This window comes from Pagrus pagrus, assembly GCF_965226575.1.
Source record: "Pagrus pagrus genome assembly, chromosome: 20".
NCBI lineage: Eukaryota > Metazoa > Chordata > Actinopteri > Spariformes > Sparidae > Pagrus > Pagrus pagrus.
In genome coordinates this window covers 7,415,591-7,432,350 of record NC_140207.1, presented here as the reverse complement: position 1 = coordinate 7,432,350, position 16,760 = coordinate 7,415,591, and the positions used below count along the sequence as shown (strand labels likewise).

Here is a 16,760-nt window from a genome sequence, read left to right as displayed (position 1 = left end):
TCCTCACAACTTTGGTGAACCCCTGACCTTTACTCTAACGCCACCATGAGGTTTACATTTGTGGGTTTGAGTGAAATGTCTAAACAAAGTCTATCAAATAAATTAAAACCAAATTTGGTTCAAACATTCATGCCCTCTCAGCATGAATTATGTTCTGTGGACCCAATTTACCCATATCGTCAAGGGGAAAAAAATAGCACCCAGCCAAGTTGAAAGACCACCCATGTACACTACTTCCTGCTAGCTTAGAGCTGTAATTTGTAGATTATGGACAGAATTGAAGATAGCCTCATAAATATAGGGAGCATATCACCAAAGTAACCGACAACTGCAGTTCTTTGCTAGTTATTCTTGGCTAGCAAAGAAGCCAGCTAGCTATGTAATTAGCCCATGACTCAGTTAACCATGGAGCCAGTCTTGGATCACATGGGGAGTCACCACAGGCAGCTCTGCACAGCTCAACAACGTTGAGCAGCCTGAGACTGAACACAGCTGTGAAAAGAACTGGGACCTAACAACCTCTGAGACCAATGGAGGTCAGGGGATAAAGTACAGAGGCGATTTACAACGGCACTGACCAAGACTGTGAACGAATGGCTGAGAAGGCTGGGTCATGACAGCAATGAAGCGGGAGAGGAGCGAGAGAGAGTCTGCCATCTTGTGCAGTGAACTGAGGATTTATTTCAACCGAACCCAATTTTGGAAAGCCATACCAGGCCTGTTTGGTGAGTTTCAATGAAGTGTGTTCTTGTGAAGCTTAGCAAGTACCACTGGCTTATAGCTTACAAATTGCTCCTTTAAGCTGCATGTACAAGTTGCAGTTCCTAGCAGGTGTTACCTCACAAAATGTAGCCTAATTTAAAAATGAATTTCTTCCCTTGACCTGAGACGTGCCATATCTGCCAGTCTAATTCGCATAATGGGATCCGATCACAATTCAGGCAGAATCAAGATACGCGAAAGAGTATTGTTTTTAGGGGTAAATTTAAAAGTCGCTGTATTTTTTACCTTTATTTATTCAGGGAGGTTTCACAGAAGGGAAGCCTGTCTCTTTCAAGAAGATCACATTTGCACAGTGACACACATTCACAGCCAGAAGCTGCCAAGTACAACAACAGTCTGATCTGCCTGCCACTGAGCAGCTCCACTGGAGCAGCTGGGGTTAAGGGCCTTGCACGAGGGCACGTCAGTGGTGATAATGAGGGACGGGGAAAGAGGCATTGGCTTTTCACTTTCCCACCCAGACTTTAACTGCTGGTCTGGGGACTGAACCAGCAACCTCCCAGTCACAATCATGTAGATTCAGATGTCATTATCCGGAGTCAGGGGTCGACCGATAAGGCTTGAAAAACGATATTTGGGACCGATATTCATTTGCAATAAAAAGTAAACTGTTCTTACGTAATTTTCAGATACTTTACTTGAGTACTTCAATTTTCTGCAACTTTTTACTATACTATACACATTTTTTTTATACATTTAGTGACTAGTTACTTTGCAGATACTGATACAGTGTTATTAATAGTGACGTCTTACCAATCAGTTTTGTGGGGCGGCACATTGTGTGAGATGACGCTGCATCAGAGCCAAAGTAGCACATTTTTTATTGGCAATCCAACCGGCTGATAATTGGTCTATCCCTACCAGGTGTAGCCTAAACGGGGCTCTTGTTATCCAGAGGACAGACGTGCAACAAAGAAGAGAAAACAATTTTTTTACCCAAAAAACACTTTCCAATCTGCCCAAATGAAAAATCTGTTTCCAGCAGCACATGATTGATAGTGGAAAGCCGTTATTAGGCCAAAATAAAAGCTTGAATTAGAAGCTGAAATGTTAAATTCTCTGATGCAATTAGTCACTATGTGCAATTAAGCACAAAAAAAGGACTTTAATGAATCCAACACAATGATTCACACACGCAAACCAAAGATAGAAATCGTAATTAACGCACTCCTCCTCCAAGTGCACCATTACTCCTACTATCTGCATCCATTCAAAACAGAAAAAACAAAGTATGCATTATCTCTGTGTTCCCCTGCTGCCAAGTGTATTTCCTTACACAATGAATCGGTGACAGGATCTTGGGCTGCAACCAACATGGTCTCCAAATGATAAAATACACCTCCAGGAGCAAAGGTGCAGAGGCACCATTGTGAATCACCAACATTAGCCCGATGACTGGCTCATACAATACCCTAATTGCCTCGTGTTACTATGCGCACATTCTTCTCCGCAGAGCAATGAGCCGTCTAACATCACATTGCTATTCAAGTCACAAAACATTAGCCGAAACCAGGACGGAGAAGTCAAAAAAAAAAAAAAAAAGATTTGACCACGTTATTAAGAAACTCTTGAAAACTGTGACACGACTTGCTTTTAAATCTTTTGAAGCCTCTACCTGATTTTGTTGAGTACGCCCCGTGTGATATATTTAAATAAACAGCCCTGATATGGAAATAGGCACGACACACCAAGTCAGTTACTTTCAACAGCGCTCAAAGTGAGGTTTGTGTGTGTTTGTCATGCTTTCAGAGCGGGTGCCAAGTAAGAAAGCTGTAGTAGAAAGGCTATACTAAGAGCTTTTTCAGTACATGTAGGTCATTTCTCCTCCCTGTGGAAATATAGCCTGTTTTAGGATTAGGGGCTATGATTCATTATGACTGAATTTAATTACAGCGAGAGGTGGCCACCGCATCCCCGGTTTTAGCATATTAGGGTCCCTTCAGCCAATGGATGGTAAATGGTAGGAGGGTGTGGGGGTTGGGTGTGTGCAGGAGTGTGGATGGAGGCAGAAGGCTTCGGGTTACTTTAGCCGAGCTGCAATTTGAACACGTTTTACATGCACACGCACATTAAAGCAAATTACTGAGAGCGCGGTAATCAGGTTAAGGCGAGAAAAAAGTCGGATAACTCGTTTACGCGTTTCCCCACTCCCGTTTCCAAAAACGTTCTGATGTCAGAATCGACCCTCAGTGCGCTTTTGTAAACAAGGAGAGTGTGTGTGAATCATGATTACGACTTCCTACCATTCATATAAATCACACAAACTGTGCTTACGACTTGTTACAGCAATTCATTCAAAGGAGATTCCTGTCAGATGAGCTCCATTTATTTGAACTGTTTTTAATCTGGATTTAATTTGACTTTTTGATTGGAAGATGGTTGAGATTTTGACCGCTATTAGGTGAACTATTAGAGTATGCAATCTCACAAACTCTCAAGTGCATCATGTTGTTATAACTGTGATTAGGTTGGTTTGGAGACGTGTTTGAGTTTTTTGGTTGTAGGGACTGCACGATATGAATTTCTTTCGGGCCACACCAATAACTACCAGCTTCTCATGACCACTACCAATAAGAAAACCAGTAAATTGACATTTGTGCTCTTTAAAAAGGAGTTCATAATCTTTAGTGTATGTAAGAAAAGGCTAAGAAGTAGTGAGTTGTTCTGAAACTTGTAGAGTTTCTCTCCTTGTGAAACACCTGCAGTGTCTCCTCTACATTCATCCAGGAGTGGGTGGACCACCACAGTAAGAACAGCTAGATACATTTGGACATTGAATAATATAATCTAGATTAAAAAAAACACAGCATAAATTATAGAAGTAGCCGTTTAATCACAATCAAACGACTAAATACAAACAGTAGTGCTGCGACCACTTCTCCAAAACTCACACCAACAGGAATGGAGGCAGAACAAATATCCAAAAATTACCCCCTACCGCCGCTGCTACAAAACATTAACAGGAGAAACAGAGTTTTGTAAATTGCAATCACCTTTTCATTGTGAAAAACAGGCCCAAAAGGAGACGCATTTGATTTTCTAGTCAACGCTGCACAGCTCTAACAAGGTGCAGCAGTTTGATGACGACAACCTTGAGCTGCGCTTATTTTTATTGTAAACCAACATTTTGAGGTGCTTACTGCTACCTACTGCTGTGCTTGTTAAGTCGGTGAGCGCAATTTGGCTTTGTGTCATCAGGTCTATAATTTCATCATCGACTGAGAGCCAATAAGGCCTCGTTCAGACAGAATCAGGCGTTGCAGCGGATAGCCACGGGGCGTCTGCGTTGGCTCGGGTGTCATTCCACGGCCACTTTGTGTCAAAGTGCTTCACAATCAAAATAATTGTAAACACAATAAAACATGATATGAACAAGATAAAAATAAAATGTAAAAATAACAAGAAATAGCATCAGTTAAGAAAGATATCTGATATATATTGCCTTGCCTGAAAATGACCGGTCCTAACTACTGCCTCTGATCTGCAGGTCAGGCCTTCGCTACAGTAGGATTCATAATGGTGCACAAGCCAAACGCTGAGTCACTAGTCTCCGGGTCTGATCGCCAGCATACGTGATTTGCCACGGTAACGTGAGGTCGATCTCACATCCTAAAAGTTGATTCTGTTTCATCTTCTTCGCCTCGGCCGACCGCACCCCCCGCGGTCAGCACCACTGCAGCTGCAACTTCCCTTACTCGACCAAGTGGAAGGATGCCTGACTCCTCTCACTTTTAATGAGGCCTCAGCTTCCCATTATCACACTGATACTGTATATATACCGTGCATCCCTTCTTGTGACAGTAAACATACTGAGATCAGCCTCACATCGACTTGACTTCTTGTGTTGATTTTCCTCCAAAGCACAGTATTTCAGTGTGAGCTCTCTCTCTGTTCTTTCCATGTTCCCCCCGGTTCCTGCACAGGTGTTCCCCTGGGTTCTTGTACCTCTGGTCGGGTATCATTAGTGTTCCTTAAGTGGTACTTCCCAACATGAGCAACAACTCCAAGAAACCCAGATAAGGTGATACTGAACCACATAATTGGGTTTCACCTTCCTTAAAATCTGGCTCTGAAAATCAAATCATTGTTCCTCCCTCAACATGAAAAAGGAAACCCAAGTTTCAGAAAACTAGACCGCTTCTGAAAGTGGAGAATAATCCGATTACTACGGAGCCTCGATGTTTGGTGAATCGATGGCAGCTTGATAGACTGTCAAACCAGGGGTCCCGTAAGCATCACGGGGCAATACATAATGAATTAATCTAAAAAGACGCTGGACACAGTCTGCGGTAGAAGGAAAAATAAACAGAGATGAGGAAAACTCAAGGAAACATTTGTAATGCCTCCAGTCTCTTGACCAGTGGTGTACCAGGCCGTTTGAAAACCAGAAAACTGAGATCAAACTGCTTTCATTTCGTACAGATCCATCCGTGGGAATGTAATTAGCCAGTCCATGAAAAAGGAGCGCTGGTCTATAGTGCCTCATTACATTTTGAGGAGAACAGTCAAGAAGCCTCTGCATAGAGATGCCTGACCGACACCTCTCCCTCCCTCACATCACCACTTTTTTTCCTGCCTTCAAAACGAATTAAATACATTTTTAAATCCCATAAAAGGCAAAACGGTCTCTACTTCATAACCAAAAACCTTTCTAGGAGGAACAAGTGGCGGGCATTTAACCAGCTTCTTAGCAACACATGAAGAGCGGTGCGTACATTATTCATTGAAATGGAGAGAGCGCTTGATACCAAACACAACAGTCTCCAGGCCACCTGTTATCCACTTTGTAGAGGAAAAATAGAGAGATCTAAAAACTTTAACTTTCGTGTGTATTCATAGTCCGTCTACACTCTCAGCGCAGGCTGAGGACCTCTCTTGAATAATTCAGGATCAGACCTGTTGGGGATGTCGAAAATTCAATACATCAGCACTTCAGGAAACTTCAGCAGCCTCGTACTCCACAAAAAAAAAGAACATAAAAGAGATTTTTACAGACAAAAAACATAAAACACACAGCAACTTCAAACTATCTCCCAACACCCCCTGCCTACAATGTTACTTAATATTTAATTAGGTTTCAATATTAGTAGCTACAAGGATTTATCCCATCTCGATACAGCACACCCAAGTGATAAAATGATCTACCTCTGTTTTTATCGAGACATCATCAAATTTGAAAAATGTAGCTGAGGGCTGAGACGAGAGGAGAGCGAGTAAATCGAAGCTCTAAATAACTTAAATTTGCTGAAAAGACAAACAGCTTCTGTAATACGTTGAAACACATGGGGAGTAAATCAGCGTAAAACACCGACACCGGCTGCCCGTCTCGTCTTGGAAACAAAAGGGATCATGTTTGAAATGACGCACTGTTTCTGGGAACTTCTCAACCAGACAGATTTATCAGGTTCAGAGTGAATTCACTGGACGTCGAGTTTAAACTGCCCCGCTGGAGCTCGTTTGGCTTCACGGCTCGAAGCAGCTGCAGCCCCCCTGCAGACCGACAGTCCGCCCACTCGGACTTCCTGTTTCGACCTTTCTCGTGTACAAACTGTGACAGGTTGCCATCCCCCTCAACCTGCTGCGTCACGACGTCTTGTTTGGCCAAGTTTAGACGCCGTTTTCGTGTAAAAGAAAGAAAGACGTAGAAAAATAGAAAGCGCCAGTTGCTTTAAGGTGGACTAATGACCTGATGATTATTTTAGTTTTCCAGACATGTCATAAATGACCTATTCTTCATCAAAATTGCCTGAATCTGTAGCTTTTAACAGAGGTCACTCCCCCTGACACACCTCTTCAGTCTCCTGGCAAAAACACTGGTCACAAAACCAACCAAACAACCGACAGAGTGAAGTCTTCTCGTACTGAGCAGGACCAATCAGGACGGTGGGACAATGCGTCTGACTGACTGCTTGAAAACAAGACAACCAAACACACAACATTTATCCTGTTGTACAATCTACATCATAACCTCTTAAAAACCCTTTGTGACTGTCTTTTGGAGCTTTTGTTTGGTTTAAGTGTCGACCCGTCTCTTTGTGGTGAGGTTGATTAGAAATAGAGCTGCAACTAACAATTATTTTCACAGTTGATTAACCTGCTGATCGTTTTCTTGATGAATCGATGAGAGAAAATTGGGAAAACTTCTTGAAGCCCACCCTAGATGACGTCCTCAAATATTTTGTTTTGTCAACAACACAAAGATATTCAGTTTCAGTATCGAAATAGCGGCCGACAACCAAGTGATTAATCGATAATTTGCTGCAGCACCAGTAAGAAGTTTGGCTGCTTTCATGCTAAGATGCAAGTTTGTGAAGGGAGGGTTGCAGCTGCAGCCCACTGGTGTTACGATAAATACGTGTTTTTATAATTATTTGGTTCTTAGGCGTGTGGCAAGTTCGGCAACACTGATACTTGGCTTAGTCGGTGGCATGAGGTGGAATAAATATTTAGCTGGATGTTGACGGGTACATTACATCCTTTGTTTACCCATTTTTCCGGATTAAATGACCAATATAATGGTCACTTTGCTCCTGAATGCATCTCACTGTACTCAACAATGTGTTGACTGTTTCCTGACCTCCTTCTGGACATTACAGGATCTTAAAAAAACTGCCAACCTCGGGTCCTGTGCTGCATCTTAAGAGAGGACTGTAAACAATGTTCCTCTGCTGTCCTTTCCCCTACCCCACTGATAACTCCCCTCTGGTCTGCTTTACACCGCTGTTTTCATCCCCTTTGATTCCCTGGCTCAGATAAAGGCTTTCCCACCATCCCACAGGCCCCCAGGACGCCTCATGAGCTCCCTCCTCTGTGAGCTCCTGTCCCTGGGTAGCTTGTGTATGATGTGCCCCCCTCCCTGTCAGCTCGAATCACCCTCTTCTGCGGCTCACCACGCCGCTCTCACCACTCCCCAGCTGCGTGTTTGCAGCACCAGCGAGTGTGAGTAGATGCTATTGAGACTGACCTTTGCAGCGGCGCCCCGTGCTCTATGATTCTAACCCGTTTGACAGTGAACGTCTCGCAGAATGCTAATGAAGTGGTTTGCATAGTAACATGTGATGTCGGCTCCATCGCAATTATCTTTGGGAGGATCCCCGACGCATTATGATGCATATTGTTTGATTATTAAACTTAATTACTGTCACACACAACACCAGGTTCTCGCCACCGGGTCAGGAATTACTCACGATTGCCCGCTCGTATAAAAACGTCTGATGATTGCCGCGATAAAAAAAGAAAAAAAAGGAAAACGTCCTGCTTCCTTTATCATTTCCTCTCTTCGAGCTTTAAGAGATCCCTCCATCGGGAGATGTTTTCCATTTTCTGGCTCCTCATTGAGCTCCTTTTATTTGTATTGGAAGAAATCCTTCAGGGAGAGTAGCAGGAGAGGCCCCGGCTAATGCTTACCCCGCATGCAGCCTGAATTATAAGGTGGAATAAGTCCTTCCATTACTCTGATGGTTAGTCAGACTGCCAATTTTGGAGACATCTTTGTGGGGGGAATAAAAAAAAAATAAAAAAAGGTGCGATTCGGTCTGTGTCGTGAGGCGGCACTCTGCCTCACAGGCTGCAAACGTCTCCAGGCGAACATAAACAGACCCGTGAAGAAAAAGACACGTCCTTAATTGAATGTAGCGGAAGCGTTGCGAAAGTTACAGAGAAACGTCGCCGCATTAACAAAGATCCCAACCTGACATTCGAAATTGTCGCCGTCATGTGGCACAAAAAACCCCTTTTGCGCTTGCGAACATTGCCTATTCAGCAGAAGCTTTGCAACGCTCAGATACTTCGTCGCACCAACACTCATCACACGCGGCGAAAAAATCGCTAATCGCATCATGTGTACCAGTAAGTGTTTGTTAAGTGGATGAGTTGCTCCGCCGCTTGTTTAAATATGTGCGTCACCAATTTGCTGTGCAGTTCGAGGGCTCCTTTAATGTATGTTTCCGCTGGCTTGATGTGTGACTGCAGCTGATTCCAGGCCAGTACACTTACCCGAGGCAGAGTGCCAAGGCATAATGAGACATTTGGTTGTGAAATTCAGAATCTGACAGAATGCATTAAAGCCGAGCAGACTGCAGATGCAAAGGGAGCAGCCAGGCCAAAGTGATGACTTCCCATTTTCCTACCAACTATATCATATTTCCCTCCGCTCGCAGCCAAATAAACGACCAAATTGTGCAGCGGCTGTGCCATTGTTTGGACACAGATTCCTATTGTCTGTCATATTAGATACGTCTGACAAAAGCGATTACTGGCGATGTCACTTGGGTGTTTTTTGCCCATCACCTGCTGGAAATATTAAGAGCTGAGCTGTGAAAAAAAAACCCGCCAAAGCATCCATTTCTAGTAAGGTCGTTTTCCCTGACACGGCGGGACCTTCCGTGTCGCTCGCGAGGTCAGGGTGTCCGGCCCTGGACTTTTTTACAGCGTGTCCTTGTGATACCAAACAAACACACACGCCGTGTGACAACTGTGATCTTAGGGAACAAATAATGTGACAGCTCCTCAGGCTCCCAGGCAGCCTGCTCTGCCCCGCGGGGAAGGAAATGAATCTGATTTTTTCATATTTTCGGGAATGGGTTAGACCGGGCTCGGCCACGAGGTCACGTGTAAAGACGGAGAGATGGGGGCCGGTGTGACTTTTCACATGTTTTCCCTCGCCCCAGACTGTCGGCCAGCGCTACGACTATAAATGCATCTGATTCTAAACGAAACAAAAGATTAATCAATACTCGCACGGGAGGAAAAAGCACTACCTGTTAGAAAAGGGGTTGCAAATGAGTTTGTGTATATTCTATGTGGATAAGCAGATCTCTACACATCTATGAATAAGTAATCAGCCTGTTTGTGTCCTGCGGGATTTACTAACAAGAAAAGCAATCAGACACAAGCATGTGCAGAAGAAAAGGCTCTCGAAATTCCCGACTACCGTGCCGGCCTTCTCTTCTGCAACTTCCAAAACGGTCAACGCGGGACAAGGACACGCTTGAGTCGGAGAGCAAATGTTCAAAAAATACTTTGATGCATTAGATATCCGGAGATGCGCAGATCAGACGAGACTCTCTTTGGACAAGAAAATGACCTTTAGCTGAACTCCGGCAGTGTCACAAATAGGCTCATTCTGATTTAGATGCTTTCCCGCCGACATCCCTCTGGCAAACAAAAAACACGGCGGAGAACAATAGGACAGTCAAATGTATCCTAATTCCAGCTGGAGACACTAATCCAGTTCAGAGACAGCAAGGAAATGGGCTTGTGAGAGCAGACCCGGCAAATACATGCAGATGAGAATGATTATCCTGCAGATGAGCGGAAAGATGAAAACTAATTTAATAATAAGACCAGAAAATTCTCCAAGATAACAGGGATCTAGAGACCAATCCGAGACCCATCTGGCCCGGCACTGCGCACACACACCAGAGCCATTTTCCAGGCAGGAGCTGTCCATTTACACCGTGGTGCTGAAAGCAGGGGAGCAGCGTTTGTGTGTACACCAAACCCTGTGATGTAAAACAACCATTCTACAACGCTGTTTGAAAAACTAGCTTGTGATTATGCATGATAATTTGATGGGGAAATTAACAGAGTAGTGCATTTTGAGGCATTTACTCGGCAGCTATGGTAACTAGCTGCTTCCAGTTGTGAACCGTATATAGTAGTTTTATTTAAAGCTCATTTTAAGGCACTTGTGCTTATAGTTTATCTCACTCTCAATTCCTTTGTCTTTCAGATCTATTTCACTGCATTTCAGAAGGAAGTTACATATTTTGTGCTCTATACTTTTATTTGACATGGAGTTACAAGTTACTTTTTGTGGAACGTATTTAATTTAAATTCACACCACAACATCATTTTGATGGCTGTATGTTACTAGTTACTTCCAGCTGTGGTACTAAGTACATTTCATTGATGCAGCTGCTGTAATAAAGTACATTTTGAGGTACTGCCTGAATTTCACATGACTCTTTTAGTTTTACGCTTTATTGTTCATCTACTTAACTACATTTTATGTTTTATTTTTTTTATTTATTTTACTATTTACTTTCCTTTGACAGCTACAGTCACCAGTTACTTCCAGTTGTGAACCTTCACGAGTCATTTTTATTCAGGTTCTGCTGTCAAGTAAACTTCAAGGTTTCTGTCATCAAAAGATACCAGTTACTTCTAGGAAGTCCCTTGACATTGAAACCTCTTTTCCAAGAAAGACCTGGCTGGTTTCACTTGAAACTGAAACAGATCACAACAGAGCGAACACAAACATCTTCCTAATCAGAAAAACGGCCGTATAGATCGACTGTGAAAGCAGCTTATTACAACCAGTGTTTACGTTACTCGTTAGGCGGCCAAAGTAACAACTACAGCAGCAAAGGAGGAAATCTGGGTGAAGGATAATGAGCGACAAAGTCTCTATAGGAACATACATACAGTAGTAACTGAAGTCACACAAGTAACATCGTTATGTTAACCCAAACAACAACCTTTTCCTAAATCTAGCAACATAGTGGTTGTCCGCCACATTTTAGAGGGAAATAATAGTAATATTTATTCGAGACACAGTATATTCTTACTTCCAGTGGTAACCTCTGGTACTCGAGCACCCTTGGCTTGAGTACCACACTCTGCAAGTGGATATTGGACGTCCTCACAGGCAGACCACAGACAATGAACTCAAACCTCCTCCGCTCTCAACACTGGGGCCCCACAGGGCTTCGTCCTGAGCCCTCTCCTGTTCACAATGCACACCACCCACTACAGCGACCCCCTAACTAAGAACTCTGTTGTGAAGTCACAAAAAATATAAAATCAATTAATAGTTAAACACCCACATGGGGTATTTTCCTGCATTATAAGTAGTCTCCCAGTGCGTCGTTAATTAATCATCTGAAAAGCCTTTCTGCATAATGGGAACTTTGTAAACACTTGTTAACCCCCGATTAAACACTTAAAACACATTATAATGTTGTCGTAAGCAAATGTAAATATACATTTTCACTCTTGTGGTGTACAAAGACGATGACACTGAACTGTGAACTTATTTATTGATGCATTTGTCTGTAATGAGGCGACGACAGGCTTGATAACACTGTGAATTGAGCTTGTTTGACGACTTATACATAGTGTTATGATGCATTTAAACACTTAAATGTCACCATATTTGATTAAAAACTACATAAATGTTTGTTAATGTATTACATGCTGCTTATAAATACTTAAGAGTTACAGTTTAGTTTGCTTTTAAGTAAAAACACAAGCAGAACATCTACTTGTAACTGAGTTTTTTTTAAAACCGTGGTATTCCTGCCTGTGCTTAAGTGAAGTCACCTGGTCTGCACACATTTCTACCTCAGGGACTGTGATCCATAACAGAACAGCAGCGTTACTGTAACTCGCTAATGCCTGATTAGTCACTTTGTCGGTGCACCCTCGTATTAACTACGCCACTTGTGTCACTGGGAGGGCTTCATACTTATTTATCTGCCAAAACATGCATTACTTTGATCTATCTGCTTGTACCTTGGCAGAACACCCACTCCACAAAGACACATTTGAGTAATATGTACCTTTTTTTTTTTTTTCCTGGCGAATGATTGCGATGCAAATTACTGTGTCAAGTCGTACAGCGTCCTCTACACTGAAACTGTACATTTGCACAAGCTCACGCTCCAACCTGGCTGGGATAAAAGAAACGCAGAACGCCTTCCCACACTGTCTGTGTTTTCTCTTTTCATTTGTTTAATACTGTATATAGGGCAGTGAGAATATGTACAACTCTGTGAAAACAACTGCTGTGTCCTAGATTTCTCAGGTCGTTACGGTAAGAGGTTATTGATATGTGTATTATCGTACAGGTGCACAAAACCTGGAGCAGGCTCTGCATGAAATACTGCATGTGTATTACACATTGAAAACGTTGTGCACATTGTTAAAGGCGCACCATGTGAGACAAGAGAAAGATCATTCAACGACTGATTTTTTTATGGCTTAAAAACAAACCAAACAAACAAACTCGCTTTGTTTTCATGACTGAATAAACAAACTGATCTTAAACGACAACATTCTGTTTGACTTTGTTTATATTTGGCGGACCCTGCCACCTGTCTAGCTTCAAACACCTCATCTTCCTCTGAGAAAAGCTTGTTTATTCAGTTCTGGAAAAAATAGATATTTCTGAGTTTGTATTATTACCTCATTCAGTTTAAAATCCTTCTCCAAAACCACATAGTGCCCCTTTAAGCCGTGCTAATGCTGCTCCGGTCACAGATCTCTTACCTTGCCAACATAGAGCGGTTCATTTCCCGTGTACTCCTCCAATACGAAGAACTGGTTCCATACCCAGCTGCGTTTGTGCCTGTGCAGGGCCTCCCAGGGGTCTGGATCAGAGTGCGGGGACTTCTCCAGATCCCCAGAGCTGGGATTCAGCCCCCAGCAGCCCCTCTCCCGCAAGGGAAACAGGAGCGCCAGGAGAGCCAGGGCTCTGCATATGCCTGAGCAGCACCACCCCATCATCTGGGCCTCCTCCAAAAAAGCACCGAGGCCAGAAGAGCAGCGGAAAAAACTAAAAAAAGACAGTAAGGCTGAAATGTCAAAACCCTCAGGGTTTTATCCACACAGTCCTGACCCTGTGTTTTTCACCAGAACACGAGAGCAGTCAGACCCGGAAAAGAGCGCATGGGTCGGAAAAGAGTCAAGCTCTGCATTTTGCCGTGTTGTTCCTCTTTTTTTCCTGATTGGAGACTAAAAGTGGGGTAATTCCCTCCACTTTGGAGCCGGGGAGTTGACATTAAAGCTGGCTAACAGGGTCAGTGGCGACCGGGCAGGCTTCAACACACAGGCTGTATAATTGGCACCTATCAGAACAAGAGAGAGAGGGAGGGAGGGAGAGAGAGAGAGAAAAAAAGAGGAGAGAGACAAAGACATAGGGGAGAGAAGGGAGAAAGTACCGTCAGCAAAATTGCCTGTGTGACCGCAGTCACTTTAGACAGCGAGTAATGTGCCTGCTGATGCAACGATAATGACATTTTTCACCAATCATAAAGAAATTGGTCAAAAACGGAGCAGACAGTAAATACGGTACAGACGACGTCCTTCACATGCACGCCCCCTCGCGCCAGAGGGAAAACTGTGGAGAGGTCAAAGTGTTAATCAGTGTAAGATGGAGGTGAAAACGACCTGGAGTTTCTCCATGCAGATTTCGCAGCGAGTGAGACAACACTCGCTGCGCGGAATAACAATCAAAAACGCCCATTCAGGCTGCCTCCCAATTATCTGGGCTTCACCTCGCCAAGGTCATTATTTTGTCACTTTTTCTTTGTATAAGATCACGGCGTAATGGTGGCGGGGCTTTTGCCACTCAAACACTAACAAGCCACATGATCTGTGTGGCGAAGCTCTCTATCGCTGGAGATTAAAAATAAATCTGAGCTGTCAGCAGCATGATGGCCCGAGCGCTCCTGACCTCTACTCCTCGCAGTCTGTTTGCCGGCACCGGCACATGCGAGGGGATCTGTCTCCCTGCCGTCGTCATGCCGTGACAGATCCCCCAAGATGCCAGAACATGAAGCCTTGTCAAAGCGAGGGGGAAAAGCATCGGCTCCTGACAGATAATGTTCTTGGTGTCACAACACATCCTGGCAATGTGGAGTAGTACATAAACTTCATTACATCGCTGCTAGTATCGCTCTTATTTCATCTAATTCCCTCAATAAATACCTCGAAGGAGCAACACTTCCTTGGTCTGAGATGAGCAGCAGCGCTCGCCAGCAAATCTATGCAACATGTTGGGATGATGCTGACTCCCGAAATGCCAGGAGACTTCAGGAGGTCTTCTGAAAAGCAGACGTTTAGAAAACCGAGAGCTTGACCGCACGTATATTTATTTCCACGCCGACCTCTCTTTCTCCCTCCTCTACGCTGGGTATTGGCAGGGCCCTGGACGAGGAAGGTAATTGCTTTGGCATAAAGTGACCTCTTTCTTCCCACACAGATTCTCCAGCTCTCATTTGACTTACCCTCCCCCCTCCTCCCCCCCCCCCCCCCCTCCGAGCAAAATAAAAACAGCACACTACCACACATCCTGTGGAAGTGATTTGTTGTACTTCGCCACGGCAAAGTCATTATCCACCGGTGCTAATGATTAACACCGAAATGAATCATGAAGGCGCGATCGTCACCTCTGCAGACGGCTAAATGTTTGTGAGAACATCTGAGAATCTATTTTAATCTATTTCCCTCCCTCTCTCCGGTCAGGGTGCAGGAGGCACGCGAACCCCTACGAGGCAAAACTTTATCCAAGAAGCCGCAAAAAAACTGTGCAAACCCTGATCTCTTCGTGCTCCTGACATGAACCAGAAAACCATAACCCCCCCCCCAACCCCGACACGCTAAGGCTGCAGCGCATGAGCGTTCACAGACACACAAAGTCACTGCCTCTGCATGACAATTTAATGGTAGAGGTGGAAAGTGGAGCAGATCTGGCTGCAGGGCAGCACGAGTTGTGAAGGCAGGTTGCAGCGGTGGTATTGTGGGGGAGAGGATTCGGCGGCGGGGTCAGTCTGAAGCCGAGCGGACCGCGTTAATGCTTCTCATTTTCGCTAAACCCTGAACATTTGAAGAGATGGGAGTCAGATGCAGACTGGAGATAACACTAATGTAGCTGTGGGTGCAGCGGCGTGCTCGCCGAGGCAGATATCAGCTTGATATTAAACGAGCTTCAGCTGATTTATTGTCCCGCTCAGATTATTAAAGGGGCACTATGAAGATTTGGAGAAGGAATTCAACCTCAGGATTTTAATATTAATGATGTGAATGAAGTAATAATACAAGCTCAGAAATATATTTTTTTCACGATAAGGAATAATGAGGAAGGTGAGGTCCACAGAACACTGCTAGAGGCTAGGAAGGTGGCGGGGTCCGCCAATGTTGTCCTTTAAGGTCAGTTTGTTTATTCAGTCATGAAAACAAAGAGTTTGTTTATTTAGTCAATTAAGATCTTCCTCTTCCCCAAAACTACACACTGCACCTTTAAGCAATTAACGCTGCAAACACAATCTTCTCAATGCAATTTTTTAAAAATTAAAGCGTGTAATAAAAAACCGAGAGACGGATCTGACAAGGGAGTGTTTTTCTCGCGACGACTTCCATTCCCTCTTCCTGTCGGCGTCAGGTGATTGACAGCAACGCAGCGCTGATATGAAAACACTCGACTCCGAGCGCGACGACGGAAACAGAGAGCAACTTTGGGCGAAACAAAAAAAACCAAACGAAGGCGTTCGTGTTTACTTTGATGGATTATCTCAGTCTGCTGGAGCTGTTATTCATACTTTACAGGAGTGAGAACCAGGGCCTGATGTCTGAAGCAAATATGAAAAGGAAGAAGGGCGAGCTGAGAAAAAAGGGATTGTTCTTTAACTTCCAGATATCAAACTGCCTATTGTTCTTCATTTAGAGGCAGTTTTTACCCTCCTGCCTTCGAGCGCTGGCAATGTTTTGGTGCCAAACTGCTCTAAATGCTTCAGTTGGTTTTCCCACCCTGCAGAGAAAAATCAAACTGGTGCTTTTTTTGTCTTATCATTCCCGAAAAAAAACATCAGACATCAGCTCAAAAGATCCTCGTCTGCTGACTCAATAATGGGTCAGAGTCCATATTTGACTTCCTGCAACGAGGCTCATTGTCGGGCAGTGTCACGGCGATGACGCTAAATTAAGTGAAAACGCGAGATAAAGCCGTGAATGTAAAGCCTCCCAGTCATCCCCCGGCTCTCTTTCTCTTACACACTGTGTCCTAATCCCATTTGCCAGTCTCACAACAGGATTACCAGAGCTACAGGGCTCAGTAACCAATCACACGCTTCCTCTGATCCATATTCTCCTCAATCATTGTGTACGTTCGGAGCGTCTCTCGCTCCTCGTGGGCCAGAATACAAAGCATAAACTGCTTAAAAAGTTGAGTTAATTAGGGTTTGAGACGGCTTTTT

At 44.0% G+C, this 16,760-nt stretch overlaps 1 protein-coding gene across 2 annotated transcripts in view; it reads right to left on the bottom strand.

Annotated features, from left to right (window-relative positions):
• Positions 1–16,760, bottom strand: part of LOC311249608 (cadherin-7-like) — a 123,874-nt gene that overhangs the window by 93,219 nt on the left and 13,895 nt on the right. For both annotated transcript variants that reach the window (XM_084340790.1, XM_084340789.1), the window contains exon 2: positions 13,057–13,634. In XM_084340790.1, the coding sequence (XP_084196916.1) occupies positions 13,057–13,293 (237 nt within the window). In that variant the 5' untranslated portion in view covers positions 13,294–13,634. The remainder of the gene's footprint in view (positions 1–13,056; positions 13,635–16,760) is intronic.